The 22213-nt window shown below is 40.4% G+C and overlaps 1 protein-coding gene across 1 annotated transcript in view; it reads right to left on the bottom strand.

Annotated features, from left to right (window-relative positions):
* PCNT (pericentrin) overlaps nucleotides 1–22213 on the bottom strand; it is an 87193-nt gene that overhangs the window by 26986 nt on the left and 37994 nt on the right. Inside the window, exons 25-34 of the mRNA XM_054172543.1 lie at nucleotides 20738–20884; nucleotides 18625–18773; nucleotides 17215–17429; nucleotides 15548–15759; nucleotides 13963–14125; nucleotides 12808–12951; nucleotides 5022–5251; nucleotides 4480–4599; nucleotides 3948–3968; nucleotides 1030–1257 (exon numbers count right to left, since the gene is read on the bottom strand). Coding sequence (XP_054028518.1) covers nucleotides 1030–1257; nucleotides 3948–3968; nucleotides 4480–4599; nucleotides 5022–5251; nucleotides 12808–12951; nucleotides 13963–14125; nucleotides 15548–15759; nucleotides 17215–17429; nucleotides 18625–18773; nucleotides 20738–20884 — 1629 coding nt within the window. The remainder of the gene's footprint in view (nucleotides 1–1029; nucleotides 1258–3947; nucleotides 3969–4479; nucleotides 4600–5021; nucleotides 5252–12807; nucleotides 12952–13962; nucleotides 14126–15547; nucleotides 15760–17214; nucleotides 17430–18624; nucleotides 18774–20737; nucleotides 20885–22213) is intronic.

The following is a 22213-nucleotide window of genomic DNA, read 5'->3' as shown; positions in this document are numbered from 1 at the left end:
AGAAGGCTCTACTGAGGGACCTGGACAGGCTAGATCAATGGGCCAAGGCCAATTGTATGAGATTCAATGAGGCCAAGTGCTGGGTCCTGCACTGTGGTCACAACAACCCCATGCAATGCTACAGGTTTGGGGCAGAGTGCCTGGAAAGCAGTCTGGCAGAGAAAGACTTGGGGGTGTTGATTGACAGCTAACAGAAAATGTGCCAGCAGTGTGCCCAGGTGGCCAAGGTTGCCACCAGCATCCTGGCCTGTATCAGAAATAATGTGACAAGCTGAAGCAGGGAAGTGGGCCACTCACTACAAGACACTAAAATGCTGGAAAGTGTCCAGAGAAGGGCAACAAAGCTGGTGAGGGGTCTGGAGAACAGGTATTATGAGGACTGGCTGAGGGATCTGTGATTGTTTAGTCTGGAGAAGAGGAGGCTGAGAGGAGACCTCCTCACTCTCTAGAACTACCTGAAAGGAGGTTGTAGTGAAATGGGTGTTGGTCTCATCTCACTAGTGAAAAGTGATAGGATGAGAGGAAATGGCCTCAAATTGTGCATGGAGAGGTTTAGGTTGGATATTGGAAAAAACTACTTCACTGAAGGGGGTCTCCAATACTGGAATAGGCTCCCCAGGGAGGTGGCTGAATCACCATCCCTGGAGATATTTAAGACACAGATGTGGTGCTGAGGGACATGGTTTAGACTGAGAATTAGATAAAGGTTGGACTCTGTGATCTTAAAGGTCTTTTCCAATTGAAATGATCCTATGATTCCACGTTTAACATTCAATAATACTATCTTCTCAGGAAATTATAGAGAAGCAGAAAAGCAGCTCTGATCCATGCAAACCCGACAACTGTCAAAAAGCAGTCTCTAAGTAGGGCTATAATTTGTAAAAAGAGAGCTAGTTTAAAACTGTGGCTCTGGTGCCTACCATTAATACAACAGGTTAACTCAAAGAACACTAACATATTCACTGATTTCCCCCATGAAGATACTGTCTACAAAATACCACTCCCCTTTAAGTAAGTAGTTTCAATTACCTGTTTTAATTCAGTTTTCATTTTCTTCATTTTTTCCAGTTGTTGTTCCAAGTGCTGCACAGTCTTTGAGACTTCAGTACCGCTGCGCTCCAGTTCTCTTATCTGTGCCACCAGTTTCTCTATCTCTTTATCACGAGCTGCAATTTCTTGGTGTTTTTGCTCCTTTTCTAGTAACACCTTATTGTAATCATCCGTCTTCTCTTTTACTTCTGCTTGCAAATATTCTACCTACACAGAAATCAGGTTATACAGATATTCAGGCCACGTAACAACTTTCCAGTTGGAATCAAGAATAATTTCATGCCCAAGGAGGAAGAATTTTGCTGTGGACTAAACTACTGCTAAAATCCCAGAAGAAAGTAAAACTGGATGTGGACAGAAAGGATGAAAAAGCAAGTTTCTGAAATCTTGTTTTCCAAATGCAGCAGATCTTAAGTGCACATTTGATTACTCTCTCTTAATGTGTACTTCTTACAAAGTACTGGATGAAGACATACTTTCAAGGCTCAGAGGTTTGTTGGAGTTTTGTTTAAGACTTAAAAAACCCTCCATGAATTATTACTAATAGCATTAGATTCTGTAACCTCAGAACCCTTTTGTTACTCAAGGAACTCCACTTTAAAGGAATATACCAAGAATTGAAAGATAAATATACAACAGAACATATTCAAATGCCTGCAAATCAGAAGTTTCACAGTAGTCAACATTAAACTGGTCTTTTTTCAAATAAACTCTCTTAAATATAAATAAATTCAGTATTTAAACTTGCAGAGATCCAATCATGCACAGAGCTGCAGGAAAACAGTCACTCATTCATCTCAGGAATTAACGTGAAGGCAAGGCTAGGGGCTCTGGTGGGTAACAGAAGCAGGAGAGAACCAAGTGTGACAGAAACTGCACTGGAAGTGATAAAGTTATTAAGCACAATGAAAGCAAGCTGAGGTAGAAAAGCAACAGGAAACCTTTTAGAGAAGAAACAATTTCATCAATTAAGGAAGATCAGATTTTGTAAGATAAATGTCTGAATTTAGGCAAATTCCACTACAGTATTAACACAGTAAAACCTCTTTGTACTAATATAGAGCTTTACATCTTCAAATACTGTAGAGATAATACTAAAGCAGAAAAACACCCTCTAGCAAAGTACAGAAGAACAGACTTAAGGTAGTCAAATTATTAAGCATGGAGAGTATCACAGACTAGTTAAGAATACCAAAAGTGATTAACAATAACATTTCAGCTGCTTACAGGCACATGTACTTTCCTTAATTAGGTAGATCTCTTATTGTCTTTTCATTTCATCAGAGAATTAATCAACTGCCACATATAACACAGGCTTCACATTAAAGCTTTTCAGTATAGAAAAGTCTTTAAGAAGTTTAATACTTTCTAATGCTATAAAATTTTGGCATCATAATTCCAGAAATTATGACATCTTACACATGAAAATAGTGGGGTTTAACCCCACATTGCTAGAAAGCCAGTGCTGCAACTCTGTAGCTAACAAAACACTTTCACAACCTACTCACAAATGTCACTTGCTTGGTTATTTTCCTTCTGTGTCTTTCTCAAATTAAGTTTGAACCCCTTCTGAAAGAGCTTGCAAAGTTACTGCAGCTAGCCGTAGTTTTTTCAGGCATTCCTCTTTATTAAGCCACAAACACACTAGTGACTGTCACCACTGTCCTGGGTTTGGCTAGGATGGGGTTAATTTTCTCACGAGAAGTTAGGAGCCAGCTGAAACAGCTAATGGGCTATCCTATACCATACTAGCATCATGCCCACTATACAAGGAGAGGGCTGACCTGGGCAGATGCAGCAGGTTTTTGTTGTCAGGTGAGTAGGTGATGTTTTATGTCACTCACTTTATATACAACTTCATTAGTATTATTCTTACGTCTATTGATTCCCACTTCATTTTATTGTTCTATTAAACTCTCCTTATCTCAACCCAAGGAGCTTTGCATTTTGCTCATGATTTTCTTTCCCATTCCACCAGGGCATGAGGTGGGGGTTACCATGTGAGCAGCTCTGTGGGGCTCAGCTGCTGGCTGGGTCTAAACCATGATATCCACATCTTGGATAGAAAGCAAGCTGTGGCCTTAACAGTGTGACGTATCTTGAATAACCTGACATGTATCCTTTAGCCCAAATCTGTCACAGAGTTATACCTTCTGGGTACAAACAGATCTTCAACAAGACATGTGGTCCTGAAAATAAACTTTGCCATTCTTTTTCTGACCCTTGCCACAGCGTAAGTAACACGACGCAGACTACGCGTGTGATGAACTCAGAAAATCTTAATGCTAAATAACGATGCAGAATGTAATCACTCTCCTTCTTAAGAAGGCTAACAAAGTCCTATCAGAGGTTGCAGAAGGTAAATGACCATCAAGTGCCCTTCAGCATGGACATTTCACTTTATCAAAGATTCAGCTATTCCTACAAGATTTGCCTCCATAACAGAGGTGCACAATTTCATAAACTGTACATAAGTAAACAGAAGGAAACTAAATTGGGTAGTACACACATTAAAGTGCTGTTAAGAGCAGGGCCACAAACAAAAGCTGAAAACAGAGTGTATCATTGTAATTCCACCATCCTTGCTTTGTACTCCAAACCTCAACTTCTCATTTCACGCCAAAAAGCTCTTCTAAAGTAAGTTACTGTCTGTAATATATATGAGCAATAAACCAAGGGAATGAAGCACTTAGGTACAGGAAATTAAACTAAAAGCAGTTCTTTACTCCATACAAGAATTCTGCTACCCTAAGAACATCTATCCTTATCTTCAAGTTAAGCTGAAGCATCACTGACATATCAAGAGCAGGAGAAAAATCTAAAGCAGATCCAAGCAATAGAAAGGTTTGAAAGGAAAAGGAAAGAAAAGTTAGAGATGTTCATGCTGTTTTCCATACCTGCAGAATCAATTCATAGTTCTGTATAATGTGAGAGAAGAAAACAACAAACCAAAAAAAACACAACAAAAGCAAAGGTTAATCTTTGAAACCAAGCATCAGACAAATTAAAATGTCCAAAAAAGGACTATTTATAAACTTCAATTGGACAAAGCATGCAAAGAACATTATTACAATTATTATAGCTGGAAAAACTAACCACATTTATAACCCAGAAGTCAACCCTCAGATGTGCTCTGTGGAGCAGAGTGTCTGTATTGCTCTCCTCAATTAATTTAAACTAGACTCATAGCCTGTAAAACTTTACTGTAATACACATACTACATTTCTTTCCACCTCCATAAGTAACAGTGTCAGTACACTCTCACTGCCTAAACACAGCCCAGGCAGCTGGGAAAAAAGCTGATTTCTGGGTGACAGTGAAGGAAAAAAGCCCAACTCTTTCAAGAGCCAGTCCCCCAAGACAACAAAGGCTTTGGTATTTAATTGCAGTAAACAAACTTCTTGTGCTACTAAGTGTGATTTTACTCACCGTATACTCTCTGGGCTCTCCTGAAATCTGTGGCTTTGATGAAAGTTTTAACTGCTCTTCCAGTTTCTGAATTTCCTGCTGAAAATCATCACGCTCATGTTCCCTTTCTATAGCTTGCTCCTGTAAACCCAGCCAGAGATAATGAAAATATTTGTAAAGAATACTGAGCACAAGAAAAAATTGGGGTTTATTTCTGTGGTGAAGAAACTATGCTTTCTTAAAAATAATTAACATCTTGAAAGCATAGCTAAAATTACAGGGAAAGAAAAAACAAACTTTTTTTTTTACTCCAATGCACATAAAAACTACAATTAAAGCAATTAATAAAAACTTTTAAATTATCCTGCAATAATACTACAGAAAGGCAATTAAAAAACTACCTTTTTTTTTTTTTCCCTTTAAGACTAGAATATCAATGTCTTAACTTCAAACAAAAAGGAAAGTATTCCATTTTGGGAACCATCTTCCAAGTCTCAATCACAAACTAGGAGAATTATCTATCATCTCCAAAAGCATGGGTAAGTGGTAGTGAGCTTGCTTACATCCATGAATTGCCGCTGGTTTTTAAGTTGTTTTTCAAGAACCTGAATTTGCTGTTTTAATTCAGCAATCTCCAGTAACTGTGTAGCCAAGTCCTGATTACTGTGCAGCTGTTCTTCCAGTTCCACCTCCAAAACTTTCATTTGAGAGCGTAGGTTGGAATGGTCCTTTTCTGCCTGGCATTGAAGCTCTAACTTCTCCTTTGCTAAAGATTCTACTTCCTTGAGTAGACCTGAATAAGAACACAAAACTAGCATCAGTTGTCAGTGTGGGGCACAAAAATCAAACTGTGTTTAAGAGGAGATTAAATTCAGGTACTTCAGACAGCATCAAAACCAAAGCAGGGGGGGGCTTCTGAGATGGTCTGTAAGAGAAGTCTGATGTGTGACTGTCCATTGTGTCTCTGAAAGTTATCTCTGGTACAGACTACTGTGTTATGTAGTAAAAAAGAACACAGGCATCTGTTCTCAATCCCAATGTGAATTCTGGTTGGAGATATTCTGGGCACATAGAAAGCTTTCACTGTCACCCCCGAAAACCTCACAATTCCAGAGAGACTCCTCTCACCTGACCAGGAGTCCTTCAGATTCCCTCCCCAGATCCTTGCCCTCTCAACCCTGGTTCCACATTCTTCTTGCCCCAGAGGCTCTTTCCAAATCACAGTAGATCCTCAATCCTCCAAATTCACTCCATTCCACATGTGCTCTGTCCCTAAATTTAAGCCCCACATCCCACTGTCAGCCAATTAGACTCTCATTCCCATCCCTCTAACTGTTCTATCCTAAATCTTTGCCATCCCTTCCTTCCTGATTTCTCATCCTTAGATCTTCCAACATCCAGTCTCAAATCACCCTGTCAATTACTCCTCTGCTTCTTTCCGTGCTGGATGCTGCTGTCGACCCCTACATTGAGTTAGAACCTAGTCCATCTTTTCAGTGGCCACCAGTGCTTAGCCCTCCCACAAAAAACTGGCTGCTATAAGAAAGCAAAGGTGATCTTTTTCTCTGAAGCTGAATGAGGATTAAAACACAGAAAAATCATCATGCTTACGGAAAATTAGTCTGGTTTTGACACAACAAAGGCAAGAAACAAGTGGGGAGGAGATGGAACATTTTCCTATACACACTGCATACTGCAAGTATGAAAACGTATGTGACTCAACATTATCAAGAGCTAATTTATACCTACAGACTGTTGGATGCATTGAATACACTGTTCAGGAGGCCCAAATGGAGACTGCAATGGAAATGCATTTGGAGTAAAACTATTTTAATGTGAATATAGCTAAGTAACCTGAACAAGGAAAAAAAAGTCTGGCTATGTGATATTTAAAAGCAAAGTCCTGCAAGAGCTCATTATTTTACTTTTTGAATTTTCAATTCTTCATCCTAAATGCCTTCAGTCATAGAGGAAAAGGGAAGCTTATTATTCCAATAAAGACTTCAACTACTCATCCAGCTTAGTTCTCAGAATGGTACCATTCACTTTTCCAAGCATGATCAATTCAATCTACATGATTTCTGACTTAACATCATTTTAAACTGCTCCTACAAATCTTCAGAAGCAAAAGCAATGCCACAGCTTCCTGACAACATCTTTCCTAGTGCTTCACAATCCATAAGTATTTAATTAGATTTCTAGATACTTTAAAACAAGCCATGAAACACAAACATTTTTACCTCCATGCTTAAGAGGGTAAGTGCAATGCAAGAGCATTTATAGTAAACTTCAGGGAAAACGTCACTGCAGTAAGGACAATGGAACATAGTGTGCACGGACTGTGGAGTCTCTGTCTCTGGAAATGAAAGAGGCTGCACAAAGAGAAGCTGGACTAAACCAGCTCTCAAGGTTCACAGCAGTCCTGTGATTCTGATTTAGTCACCCATTTCTCCTACTGCAGCAACTACGCTCTCTCTGCATCAAGACAACATTAAAATATGCAACATAGAACTAAAAGGTTAATTGAGCAAAAGAAAACTGAGCAGGTGGAACTGTACCACATTATTTAACCATTTGTTAGATTTGCTAAGCAAACGGATACAAAAGTGCTTATCAGCCACCTGAATTCTTCATTCTATGCATAGCATAGATGTACTGTGCTAATGGACACAGAACACCTGAAGGGAAAAATAAGTAAATTGTTTTGCAGCCACTTTAGGCAATGTCAAGTCCTGCCCTCCCTTGCAGATGGGTATACTGGCACCAAGCTTCACCAGCCATTTAAAGTTTGCTATTGGTTGATAAATACCTATCACAGGATTAATAATGGACTATGAGGAAAAGCTGCAGATACAAACAGACTATCTATTTCAAAACCCTCCAGCTCTGGCAAGTACTTTCTGCCTTGAATTGCCTACCCAAAACTACATTCTGACTATATTTTATTCCATGCACTTAATTTTGCAAGTTCATAAGTACCAAGGGTGATATCTCAGATGTCTACATGATAACAACTGTGAAATTTCTGTGCCAGGCTCCCTACTTTTTACAGCACAGTGCTAAACGATCACATCAACTAAGCTCCAAGTTTCCTAATTAAATGTTCATTGAGTTGTTCATGTAACTCAAGCTCTGCCCAGAATGCATGCAGGTAAATGAAGGATTCCCCAAACTATTTTCTCTCACAACGCACTTGGAGCCTTCATGACATGCAACGCAGCAAGTTACTGAAAGCTGAAACTCACAGCCCAGAAAAAAGCCAGCCACAGCGTGAATTTCACTAGCAGATTGAATCCCAGCCATAGCTGCACAACAGAGAAGTTGCTGTGTTTAGGAAATGGGAATAAAATTACACTTTTCTGTATTTGCTTATGCATGGTGCACAGAGGAGGACAGCCACAGGAAGGGCACATGTGTAGACCAACCCCTTAAGACAAGAACTATTGCTTTTGTGAAAACCAGCACAGAATTTTTGCCTTCTGTATCCTGAGAAACATGGTCATGAACATGGTCATGGCATGGATCTTGGGCTCTAGCTCTAGAGTTGGCAGGGCTCATTAGGAGGGCTTTAAACTAGGTTTGAAGGGGGTGGGTGATGAAACCAGTCTGTCTGGAGAGAAGAGAGAGAGTCATAAACTAGAGTTAGACGAGAAATCAGCAGCCCAGCTGAAGTGCATGTACACCAATGCACACAGTATGGGTAACAAACAAGAGGAACTGGAAGTCTTGGTTCATCAGGAAAACTATGATGCAGGTGCCACTACAGAAACATGGTGGGACAATTCACACAATTGGGAGTATTGCACTGGGTGGTTACAAGCTCTTTAGAGGCAACATGCGAGGGAGAAGAGCAGGAGAGGTGGCCCTGTATATTAGGGACTCTCTTGATGCCACAGAACTTGAGGTTGAGGATGAAAGGCTTGAGTGCCTGTGGGTTAAAATCAGAGGGAGGGCTAACAAAACTGATATCCTGGCTGAGTCTGTTATAGACTCCCCCAGCCAGGATGAAGAGGTTGATGAAATGGAGGCTGTCTCAAGATCATCAGACCTTGTCCTTGTAGGCAACTTTAATCTGCCAGACATTTGCTGGGAACTTAACTCAGCAGAGAGAAAGCAGTCCAGAAAGTTCTTAGAGTGCATGGAGGACAGCTTCTTGATGCAGCTGTTAAGTGAGCCTATAGGGGTCAGGCCCTGCTTGACCTGCTGTTCTCAAATAGAGAAGGGCTGGTGGGAGATGTGATGGTAGGAGACTGTCTAGGGTGCAACGACCATGAGATAGTGGAGTTTTCAATATGCAGGGAAATAAGGAGAAGCAATAACAGAACCCTGACTTTGGACTTCTGGAGGGCAGACTTCAGCTTATTTAAGCAATTAATTCGGAGAGTACCCTGGGCAGCAGCCCTTAAGAACAAAGGGGGCCAGGATGGTTGGACCTACTTCAAACAGCAGCTCTTAAAGGCACAGGAACAGGCTGTACCCATATGCTGAAAGATGAGCTGCCAGGGAAGGTGACCAGCCTGGATGGCAAGCATCTCTTGAAGGAATTAAAGGGAAAAGAGGATTTATCGCCTTTGGAAAGCGGGGGAAGCAACTCGTGATATGTTTCATGTAGGAGAAAAATTAGAGAGGCAAAAGCCCAGTTACAACTTAACCTGGCCACTTCTGTAAAGGATGATAAAAAGCATAAGGGTGATAAAAGGCTCAGGGGAGACCTTATTGCTCTCTACAACTACCTGAAGGGAGGTTGTAGACAGGTGGGGGTTGGTCTCTTCTCCCAGGCAACCAGCACCAGAACAAGAGGACACAGTCTCAAGCTGCACCAGGGGTTTAGGCTTGAGGTGAGGAGAAAGTTCTTTACAGAGAGAATTGTTGGCCATTGGAATGTGCTGCCCAGGGAGGTGGTGGAGTCACCACCCCTGGAGGTGTTCAAAAAGGGACTGGATGTGTACTTGAAGCCATGGTTTAGTTAGTCATGAGGTGTTAGGTGATAGGTTGGACTTGATCTCTGAGGTATTTTCCAACCTTATTGATTCTATGATTCTATATTGATGGCTTCTTTTAAGCTTCAAAAGGAACACTATTGCTTTCTGAAGAACAACGTATTGATAAACCTGAAATAAATGGTCAGTCATCTCAGACAGAAATGCAAGTTAATGGAAAAAGTAATTAGGCTAACAGCTTTTATGTGGAATTGAAAATGTTTCATGGACAGCAAGTAAAAAATTTTGGTAATCTCAGTAATGTAATGTGTCTTTTTTTAAGTACACGTACCCTAAGCATATAAATAAATGTCAAGTAACATAAATAACCATTAAAACACAGATTTGTTTCTCTGTGGGGACAAATCTGCTATTTTATTAATGCTAACTTGCATCATGCAATTCCGTTTTGGTAATGTCTCCAGCATAGCCCGTCCTGCTCCCAAACTAATCAATTAGCAAATGCTGAGCTCCGTTCTAAGTGCATTTGATTAGCAAGGCCATTCTACTAAGATTAGTACTTCATGTCAAACAACGGAGGAGGCATCAGCATTTGAAGGAGTAAGTCATATCAATGAACTCCAAACAACATCATTATTATTTATTATATTTCCCAAATAATACAACCAATTCCAAAACAGAGGAAGAGTACTGCAGATGGCTGGGGATGCTTCCCTTTCATTGAGCGGGCAGCTGCAAATTTCAGGACAGTGAGGTGGTTACCAAAAGTATGTTCATTAAAAAAAGCGTTTGAGGGAGAGCTGAAGGGACATAAGGAATGAAGATAGAGTAATGGGCAAGACAGCCCTGTGCAGCTTTTTAATTCTAACTGGAATTTACCTAGATAATCTTTTTATTCACCTGAGGGACTTCATTTATCCAGCTCATGCCCTTTAAGGGTAAAGAAATTACTAGAAGCAAGAGACACATATGCAAGACAGCACATCTTCAAATACGTGTGCTCGTAGGACTAATCTAAAAACCAGTCAGCCATTTACACATTTTGCTTCAGCATTAGAATTCCAAAGACAGTGTAGACTTCTAAAGAGCATTCTTGCTTGGTTGACAGCTGGCTGAACATGAGCCAGCAGTGTGCCCAGGTGGCCAAGAAGGCCAATGGCATCCTGGCCTGCATCAGGAATAGTTTCATCTTTCCTAACTAGTCTTCCTTACCATTCTGCTTTACTCTTCTTTTTTTCTGATTTAACTATCCATTCCATTACATTCTCTAGTCTCCCTTAAGACTTCCTTCAGTTCTTGATGTATTCTTTTTAGCTCTCCATTTTATACCACCTCACAGCAAGCTTAACAACCCACTCCATCCCCTCAAAAGAAAAATTAAGTCAGCAAACACAAAAATAATGGCACAATGCACTTTAAGCCAAATGGCACAAAACATTATTTGTTTTCCTTTAAATATTGATCAGTGTATTGAATAGTCTTTGCTTTAGTTGTGGGTTTTGGTTGTTTTTTTTCTCCATGCATCACAGAAGTTATAAGATTTTTTGCCCAGATATTAATAATTCTGGTAATTTGTTTGGTCTATTTATTAAGTACTATTCCTCCTTGTCAAAATAAAACCAAACCTATCAACTCATTCACTCAGTATTACAGCAACAGACCAGGAAAAAAAACCCCACACTCATAATTACAAACCTGAACCTTCTTTTTGTGCTGCATTAGCTACAGGTGTTCCTAGAAATCAAAACACAGACAGAAAAGAATAGGACATTGTGATCTATTTCTTCTAAATCAAAGAAAATTAGGTGGGGGAGAGGCAAGAGGCACACAAGAGTTGCATAAGAATGATACAGTAGGGCTGAAAGTCAGACAGGACTGTACAACAGAAACTTCTAAGAACTAGAGAGATAATTACAACATCTAGACTGTGTTCAAATACACCCTTCCTATAGAATTCGGTTCCATAACCTGAAACCTAGAGTCTTTAAATTCCTGTAGTACTGACAATAGAGAAATCTCATAGAAAACTCATCCTTGTGGTCTGTATTTCTGACCTAAGCACACACTAATTGCAACTACCTATAATTTAGTCTGCTCAGACAGCAAAGGTCTATGCAACATAGCTGAGGGTGGCATTGTGGTGACGTAGTGTAATGTTGGCGTTGGCAGAAAAGCAGTGATCTCCAGTGACAGAACTGCTACTGGAAGATGATACAGAGAAATTCACTTACAGAAGTACTACAATGACGTTAAGACTGCAAATTCAAGAAGTCAAAACTATATAGTGATTTTTAAATGATTCACAGATTCATCAGTAAGAACCACCATAACCTAGTCTTGCGTTCCTGTATACTGCAAGTCATATAACATCTCTAAATTCCCTCTGTGAATCAAAACAAAAAAAATATCTTGCATAAACCAGTTATATTACACTGGGGTTCTTCAAGGTCTTCATTAAAACACTGCTCTTACTCTTAAAATGTGTGCTCCTTCATGTGTAGTGTGAGTTATCACAGCACCAACTTCCACTCATTGAGTGATATTAGACTCCATCCAGAATGTTGAGGCTCCCCTTTACTACTCTACTTCCTTACACGATTCCTGTTGTCAGCTTACATATCACATGCTCTGTGGAGTTGAGGGAGTGATGGAGTAGGGGAAGAAGTTAGATAGAGCGCTTATTTACACTTGCTTATCTGAGTTTCATTTGATATTTCAGTGGCTGGCTGTGACTTGCAGTGAGTCACCCTTTATAAAAACTTAAACATACCTGTCCTCACCTTATTCTTTCCAACAGTGCTACCTCAATCAGCTTGTTCAACCTATGTTCTTTCCTTTAAAAGCCTAAACAGACTTTGAGCTTGACCATTAAAATCTTTCCAGTCACCCTTACTGATCATGTATGTATATTTTGACAAGACAAGGTTGTGCAGCAGGGGAAAAGCTTATCTATTAAAATAAGTACCTGTCAACACCACAATCTTCCAAGAGTATTTTGTTTCTCCTGTTGTTGTTAAGCTATCACCTTATTCTTGGAACCAGTCAAAAGCCTTGAAACCCTAACTCTTCTCTTTGACTGTAGTGTAAAATGACCAGCATTTCAGCTGCTATCTAGGGTCTAATGATCTGTTGCAACTAACTACTTGTAGTTAATACATGCCTCTTATTTTCTCAGACATTTTAATCTAGCATGAGACTTCATCAGTACTCTTCACTAACAACACTACCAAGAATCAGTGGCTTTATTTTATTTCCTGCTTTTACAAAACACCTTGCTAACCTCTATATCAGACTGAGGGGCTCAGTGGGTCATCAAACCAAAGGCTCATATGTTACAGAAACACATTGCAGCATGCCCTGACTGGAGACAATTTTTTTTACCACTAATAGTTTTATACCCACTCCTCACCAAGAATTGCTTGCTCCTGGGTTAGGTCCTGGAAGCGTTCACGCATGTTCTCCAGCTCCACAACCAGGCGACGCTCAGATTCCTCTTTCAGATTCAAGGCCTCTTCTAATGCAGCTTTTTCTGTAACATAGCCTTCAATAATGCCTAAAAGGCCAAGTCAGAATGCAAATAAAGCAACAGGCAAATTCATCTTTGGAAAGAAAAGCAGCTTGAAAACACAAGTAAATGCTTTTGGGCAAACAATGGAAGGTGACATAGAAATGGAAAAGGGCAAGTCCACTGAAATTTACATAGTAGCTAGGCTTTTTGACTTAACTTACAGAGTAAAATGAACCAGTTAGTGTATCCCAACAGATTTTATGAGGCTGCCATGTCTTAAAATGTTTCCAGACATACAGAATGGATATAGGCTCGACAGGTTTGACGGCCTTGGATCACCTCTTAACACAGCAACAGCTTGACAACTGCTTCAGGGGGCTGAGGTGCAAAGAATCTCCAGAAAGTAGATCAAAACATTAGATTCAGAGTCCAAGAAATTCAGGCATGATTCACAGGAAGAAGTGAAACAGGATCTTGGAAAGACTAAATAAGCCTTAAGGAGCATGACTGAGGAGTGAAAAACAGATGCCACAAGGGCACTCTCAGGGAGAGAAGCTCAACTTTAAGGACATAGAAGCTCTCAAAGATTCTCCTATGTAAAGGTGAAAACCATGGGCCATAAACCTCACAGAGGGGAATCAAACTGACAACAAGCAGTCTGTGATAGTTTTGAGATCAACAGCCTCAGCCTTTTTGTCTCCTGTTAGAGAATCCCTTTATGCCTTCACTACCAAGAAACGCTGCTCCAGCTCATGCTGAATCTCTCCATAAATCAAACAGGTGATCTGGTTTACACTGAGAGCATATAATATTTTCAATAATCCAAGCTCCCATGTTTAGATGTGCAGGAATGCAAATTGCTGGTTTTAAAAATATGGTATTTTCCACACACAGTCAATGGTGTAATTGTAGGACTAAGTACTACTCACATACATACCCCAGGGAAACAAAGGAAGAGAATTAACTAACATTTGCAAGAGAAGATCTATGCTTCAAATAACTGGAATGGACCACAAGTAAATGACTATAAAATCTCTGTTAGTTTCATTTTCTTACCCTCTGCTTTATGAAGCTCTAGTTCCAGCTGATTCTTGGCCTCACATTCCTTGCTGAGGCACTTCATTAGTTCCTGGTGCTGACTAACCACTTGGGCAGTTTCCCGATTTCGGCGGCCGAATTCTTCTTCAAAGTGTGCCTGGTTTTCATGCATTTTCTCCAACTGAAAAAAAACCACAATTATTTTCCCTAGCATTGCACATGCCAGGTAATAACACTACAGACATTGAAACAAAATACCTCTCTATTTTTGATTTTTTTATCAACTAAGGAGCAAGTTTTGAAGTTTCAGTTTAATACGAGGCTGATTCTTCCCAAAAGCTCTGGACACTTGGGGACTCCCTGTACTCACATACCTGTATTTTTGCCACAAACCTTCTGTAGGTACATAAGTTTCTTTACTGTACATAAAAAGAAGAGCCTCCCTGTTGGTTAAACTGTTCAGCTTAACATACTCCCTGACTCACTTAAAATTCAATGCATCGTTACACTTCAGTTGAAGAGATCTGGCCACATCTAATAGACAGTGAAGTCAAGACATCATCAAGTTTCCAAGGCCCCAGTTCTCTGAGACAATCCATCCTGCAATCCTACCTGCAATGTCTGGAGGTCAGATGAAAGGAACAGAGAAGCTCCATTCCCATTTAGTTTATATTTAGTCTACCCTAGTGGATAGAACATTTCACATCTGTAAGCAAACTTCGCTTGAATGCAACTGATGAAGGTGAACTAGAATCTAGATCTGCCATAGCTTGGGTTAGTGCTTTAACCACCAGTTAGCTATGGCATCAGTACCCAAAAGTACCAGTTTAACTCATTCTAGGGAGGCTTTTTAAAGATGGTAAATACACATTTCACACAACCTCTGGGTTGCACAAAATACGGGATGAGAATATGAATTTCAGACATATTCCTTCCTTCACGTTTTCTCTTAAACTATGTGCTTTCTTACTCAACAAACTAATGGCTGTAGCACTAAATTCAATCCTCTAAATGTATTAAGTATTCAGGCATCCACCTCAGGTTCGCAACTTCTCAAAGCCGAATGCTTAGACACTGCAAAACTCAAAATGGAAATACTCAAATTTTCTTTTACAATACTGAGTACAGCTCCTTTTAACACAATTAAACAGCATGTAATTAAAAGGTGTTTGCTTGCTGATATCTACATATTCTCAAAACATTTTAACATGGGACAGTTGTCTTGAACGTGCTTATCAATGCTGACGGACCAATGTAAAATGCAATAAAAACCCCTCAAAACCACTTAATTCTTGGTCTCCTGAAGTTACCAAATGCATCTAAAATCCCAGTTGAAACCTACTTAAGGCAACCATCTTACTATCCTCCTACAGAATTTACTAGAATTAAAAAGAAATGCTTAAGTCTCATTTATTAGAAATGACCAAAGAAGGGTGAAACCTTCACTGTAAGAAGTAGGGGATACATACGTGTTTCCATACTGATATCTTGTCACACACTCAGAAAAAACCCTCTTTCTTTTCAGTAGTCAGTCCTACAGAGTGCTAAATATGCAAGCCTCAAACAGATTTCAGATTTTCAGTATAATTACACAAAATTTTACTTGTTTAGTTGATTCTGTAACCATTTCCAGAAGTCTCTCCACTGCAGTGTGCAAACGCTGACAGATTTTCTGTATCACTTCTTCACTTTCACAGGCCAGTTCTGGCTTTGTAAAAACACTTTCACAAAAGTGTTGGCTCAACTCAGACCCCTCATCAGTCACTGAAGACAGCTGGTTGCATTCTGTGAGACTTTCATCAAGCAGCTCATCTACTGAAAACAAAGGAGCTGTTTAAAACACAGAAAAATGACACATCACTGGCCACCAAGACAACCACCAAATCAGACAGTGATGCTGGTTGGTCCTGAAGAGGTATCACAAGGTGTAAAATTTTACAAATCAATAGCCTAATGCTGAAAACTGAGACAGTCTTTCACAATGCTTAGAAATACTGCGCTGTGTATCAGGGTCTGACACTCTGCATTAACCAATTTACAGAATCACAGAATGTTAGGAGTTGGACAGGACCTCAAAATATCATCTAGTCCAACTGTCCTGCCAGAGCAGGATCACCTAGAGTAGGTTACACAGGAACATGTCCAGAAGGGTTTTGAATGTCTTCAGAGAGGGAGACTCCACAACCTCTCTGGGCAGCTGTGCTGGGTTACACCCATCCTGGGTGGGGGGAGGGTTGCAAGAGCCCTGCTTCTCCCAGGGGACAAAAGAAACCTAATCCAGGTGGACTTGGCTTCCCCCTCCCAGAAGGAGGGGTCCCCTGGGTCTAAGTTGGTCTGTTCCCCTCCCCTTTCCTCTCCATCAAGACTATAAAGGGGGAGGGCATGGCAGCCATTCTCTCTCTTTGCTCCTGCCTCAACTGTTTGAAAGGACCTACAGCTGCTGCTAGCCTCCTGGTTCTGCCACATGGTTGGGCCTGATCTTCTCCCTACTGCATCCACACTTCTCTAAAGGATGAAAAAAAATCATCCGCATACATCGAGGGAGATACAAGTCCATCCAAATTTGCTTTTGTATATTTTCCTATTCATCCTTATTCCTTACCCTTGCAAATCCTCCCTGATATTGCTATATATACATTTTGTTAAAAAATTTACTTCTACTACTTCGAAACCGACTCCAGATTATTTTTTGGTCGATTTACCTCCAGTCTCTTCAGGGGTGGGGGGAGGATTTCTCAGCTTCTTGTTACCATCTGAGCTCTTAAACTCCAGTTAAGGCTCAAACCACTACAGCAGCCTGTTTCAGTGTTTTGTCATCCTCACAGTGAAAAAGTTTTTCCTTGTGTTTACATGGAACCTCCTATGCTCCAACTGGCACCAACTGCCCCTTGTCCTATCATTGGACATCACTGAGAAGAGTATGGCTCTGTCCTCTTGACACTTGCCCTTCACCTCTCAGTCTCCTCTTCTCCAAGCTAGAGACCCAGCTCCCCCAGCCTTTCCTCATAACAAAGATGTTCCACTCTCTTAAGTTCACCTTGCCTGCTTTATTCAAACTTTTCCAGCAATATCTTACTATTTACACTATTAACATAATTGCAAAGGAAGAACACTGATAGACAGTGTCTGAAGTGCAGATGAAGTTTGAAAAACACATAGAAAACATTGCAACAAGTAATATCCCCTTTCTGAACCTCATCCATGTAAAAGAAAACTGTGTTTTTCAAGAATGCGAATTGACAACATCCGGTTATGCAGATATGTCCTCACCTTCTTCTAGGTGATGTTTTTCTTTGGCTTTGAAATACTGCATGAATCTCATTTCTTCCATAATGCTGGAGATTTCTGTAGAATCTCCAGAAGTCAGACTGTCGTCAAGGCAAAGACCAATCTTGCTACAGATAAGGTCCTCAACAGCTACTGTGGCCTTCACCAGCTCCATAAGCAATTTCAAAACATTCTGGTAAGATTCTTGCAGTGTTTTTCTAGGAAAAAAAAAAAGGTGTAATGAACACTTTAAATCACGCATGCACTTCATTTAAAAGGCAGTTGGAACCAACTGAAAATCCCACAGTGTAAAATGGGTATTTTGCCATAGTTTGACAATTATCAGTGAAAATGGTTCAGATGACCGAAAAACAAAACCCGCAAGGCCATTCACACAGAAGTGGCTCAGCAAAAAAAAGAACCTTTTCTTCTCCACAGGTAGATGGAGACATACTGCAGTCAGAAGCATCTCAGGCTTCTCTATCTATGGAAAGATCTCTAAGTAGGGAGAACACATCTACTATTATAGCATCTGTGATAGCAAAATAATAAGGGGTGTTCTGGAAGAGCAGACAATGAGATTACACTTACGAAAACATTTGTGATAAGAAAAATAGTAAGCCAATTTCTTAAAAGATGACAGAGGGAATTCTTAGAGATAGCTTCTCTAACCAACACACTCTAATTGCATATCAAACCAATGTATTTTGCACTGCAAGGTTTCTGTGACCAAGAGACCTTCTCAGTATCTTAGCATTTTCCAACATTTTAGACAATGGAAACTGCAAAATACAAAAGCCTCCATCAGAACACAAGAAAAAAGGGAAGAATTAAAAAAAAAGTTTACAAAATGCAAATAAACCAAATGCCTCCTCATTCTGCACACTAATTTGAACTGGTTTCCTTTTGCGGAGTTATTGATTTCTTTATGAAAAGTAAGAAAACAACAAAATCCCAACTGCTAAGCATTATGTAACCCAAAATGTTGTCCTGGTTTTGCTGAGACATAATCACAGACCAGCCATGGGCTTCAGGCCATTAGCAATTCTGAGTCCTCCAGGACAGCTGACTCAATTTGGCTCACAGGTGTATCCCATACCATAAAGAGGAAAGTTTGCTGCGAGAGCCTCCTGCTTGGGCTTTCTCCAGCTCCTCCTGACCCTGCTCTTCTTCCTTCTGAGGTCTACTTTCCTGTTTGTTGTGATGGCTGTACCTTTTCTGGGTTGCATATAACTATGTACTTTGTAGTAGTATTGGCATAAGTTTGGCTATTTCATTAAATGTTTTCATTTTGACTTGTGGGTCCTCTCTCCTTTTCCTAGTCCCCCTTCTCTGATGGGGAGGGATGACAGGGTGATAGAACTGCTATAGTTTAGCCCCATATATGGGCTAAATGTTGACAGGCATACAAACCTTTCATCCTTGGACTGCTCAATATCAGACCTCAGCACAGCTACCAAATTCCCTTCTTGGTTTTCTCTGTCCTGCAGCTGAAGGAGTGTCTTCAGTTCAGAGTTTGTCTCCTCTATTTCATGGTTTAAAGACTCTACTTTCTTCTCCAGCTGTGAAAAATATAGTAACAATGCCACAAAGTCTCTCTTTGTAACTATGAACTTCATATATACTCTCACAATCACGGTCTAATATTACATGCATTTTCTTCTACAATTACCAGAAATTATGAACAGCAGAAAGACTAAAAATGAGTGTTGTTTTTTTCAGTTCTCCTCTGATGTTAATTTTGCGTTAGGGAGGTGCCCCACTTGCATTCAGACTCAATGCACACAAGCAATACAAAAAGCTTGTAAAAGCTCTGCATCATACTTTAGCTTGCTCTTAGTTTGCTTTCATTGTTATACCTCAAAGACACAAAGCAAAGTCCTAGCATAGATTTTGGTGTCACAGCACACAAATCTGAACAGTACTCTGACCCAGTTAGTACCAACTAACTTTCTTCTTTACTTTTTAAGCTCTGCCTGAAAATAAGTTGCTAGAAATGTGTTTTCTCTCCTCATGTGTGTCTGGGTGACATGACACCTCTATCCCACTAAGAACAAAAAGAAAACCCAAAATAATCCCAAACTAACATATATGTATTTATGCATGCATAAGTAACCTTTTCTATCCCTCCAGTTCTGGGCAATGAAGAGGGAATAAATAGTAAGAGTCAACAGATCAATGTCTGGCTCTGAGCCTGGTGTAACCAGTAAGACTTTGGGTTCTTTAATCATGAGTTTATTTACAGGACACCAATCATGAATACAAGCCAGCAGTGTGCACACAGGGCCAAGGCAGCTAACAGCATCCTGGCCTGTATCAGGAATAGTGTGGCAAACAGGACCAGGGAAATTATTGTCCCCCTGTACTCAGGTGAGGCTACACCTTGAGTACTATGTTCAGTTTTAGGGTCCTCATGACAAGATCTTGACAGAGGTGCTGGAGAGTGTCCAGAGAAAGGCAATGAAGATGGCGAAGGGTCTGGAGAATAGGTCTTATGAGGAATGGCTGAGGGAACTGGCATTGTTTAGTCTGAAGAAAAGAAGGCTGAAAGGAGACCTCATTGCTTTCTACAACTACCTGAAAGGAAATTGTACCAAGGTGGTTGTTGGTGTCTTCTCCAAGTGACAGGATGAGAGGAAATGCCTTCAAGTTGTGCCAGGGGAGGTTTAGGTGAGATATTAGGTAAAATTTCTTTATGGAAAGAGTGATCACGCATTGGAACAAGCCGTCCAGGGAGGTGAGGGAGTCACCATCCCTGGATCTGCTCAAAAATCATGTAGACATGGCACATCAGGACATGGGGGTGTCGAAGGCGGGACTTAATCTTGAAGGTCTTTTCCAACTGAATCAATGCTATGATTCTCTACACTCACCTCTGACCACCAAATTTTGCTGCCAAACATATCAGCCTGATTTTGTAAGAAACTTAATCTCAAAAGTAAGCCAATAAATTAATCAGTATCTGTATTTGCAAGCAAAGGAAAGCACTGCACTCCCCTGTCAATTTTCTCACCCCTCGAATCCTGCATGAAAAGCAGGGATCAATAATACATTGCTTCCTTTTAGTGCTACTCCCAGTTTTCCTACCAAATGAAGGTCTAATGAACAGTCCCACATACTAAATCTACCTTTTGGTCAGAGGTTCCTGAATTGTGAGAGAAGACATGAATGGTCCAACAGACCTACAAGAACACTATGTTTCTGACCAACAAAGTGATACAGATGGCATAAATATACACACAACAAAAAGGCAAACATCCAACCTTCTCTTACAAGGCAGTGTTAATCACCCTGAGAAATGGCTGAGGACAAGTTTTCAAGTTGACAACCAACTTCTATTTCCATGTTACTGCTGTAGCAACTTCAGTGAAGAGACAGAGTCCATCATACACTACACCATAAAGTAGTGATTGTAAGAATTATACACAGTCCCCCAACACAGCTCTTGAAAAAAGTGAGAGGGCAACACTAAAATACAACCAGAAAAGCATATTTCAAATCTAAGTTTAAAATGTATTCCACGCACCTGGATAATTATTGCTGTTTTTTCCTGCAACTGGGCTGTTAACATCTCCTGCTCCTTTTCATGAGCAGCCTGTGCCTTCTCCCTCTCCTGAATCAACATCTGCTCTGTGTTATGTAACGATGCCTTTTTCTCAGCTTCAAATTCGTCCTGCGTAAGTCACACACTTTAATATGCAGAAAGAGAACAAAACAAAACCAACCAACCAAAAAACACCCACCAACATCCAACCCACCCACAAAAAACCAAACCAAACGAAACCCCACAACACATAACGAACCCCTAAAAAAATTTGAACCAAAACTCCCCCTCCCCTCTCAGATTAACTGGCAGCAACTTACAGTTACCAACCACCAATCAGCAAAATTGTGCCAAAACTATGATTTTGAAATACAGACAGATAAATTAACTATCTGAATGTGCTTACTGAGACTTTGGTCATTTCAAGCTGCTGAGACAGTGATAAGGAACAGAAAACATATGAGTAAGTCAAGACAGAGATGGACAGATGCCACTTCAATGACTTTAAGCAACTGCAAGTAGTACAACACCCATTGTACTGAGTTCCACATAGAAGGATTAATTTACCAGAGCAAACTGAAAATCTACAAGGCAGGTTTACATGGCTAAATGATGTAGAAGTTCTTATATTGGATCTCACCGCAGAGTGCTCTAAAGCACTCCAAAGGAAGGGATTATGAGACAACTCTCACTTCTGAATCGGCAAATAAAGAAGGTGACACAAGATCCTGGAGTCCCTTCCCAAAAGAGGCTAAAATGAACTCTCAATTAGCAATGGTTTTGGCAACACCAGAATTGGGAAATGAGACATACTGATCACAGCATTAAAAAAAAAGGGCAAACCCAGTTGGTATGTCAAGAAAGGCGTTTGTCCCCAGGGCACAAAATAAGACTTCAGAACACACACAGTCACCTGAGCTGTCCCAGATCCTTTGTGGAAGACTCAGTCTGTCCTTACACTGAGCAGGACTCAAACAGCAGAGTGCCTAACAGTTAGCAAGATACAAGTAAACAGGCACAGTAGGCAGACTTTCCTAAACCGGTACAGTAAACTTCTGGACCAAGTCTCTAAAACACTCTACCTATTCTTCTCAGCAGCAATGCATTCACTGAAAGAGTATGACAGGCTCATGAAAGGAACTTTGCATAACTCAAATCTGCCAAGGGAGGCAGGGGGGAAGAAAGCAAGGAAATTGTCTGGCATGAGGATGAGCCCATAGATGAGCATGGGGGGAAGCAGGCATGGGAAGGTTCATTGTAGAATTCTGTATCACATCATGACACAGCTCAGCCTGACACAGCAAAGAGACACAGTCAGACTATTCTGCTTATCAAATTTATAAAGGAAAAATAAGCAACCACCAGAGACAGCTGTACTAGCAGTAGAATTACCTCTGGCAAAATTTCAACAGAAAGAGAGGTTTCTGGCATCGCAAGTGGTAATTAAAGCACTTGGGC

Source organism: Dryobates pubescens, chromosome 2 (genome assembly GCF_014839835.1).
Source record: "Dryobates pubescens isolate bDryPub1 chromosome 2, bDryPub1.pri, whole genome shotgun sequence".
Taxonomy (NCBI): Eukaryota; Metazoa; Chordata; class Aves; order Piciformes; family Picidae; genus Dryobates; species Dryobates pubescens.
Note: the sequence above shows the minus strand (reverse complement) of the source record. Positions and strands in the feature narration are given on the sequence as shown.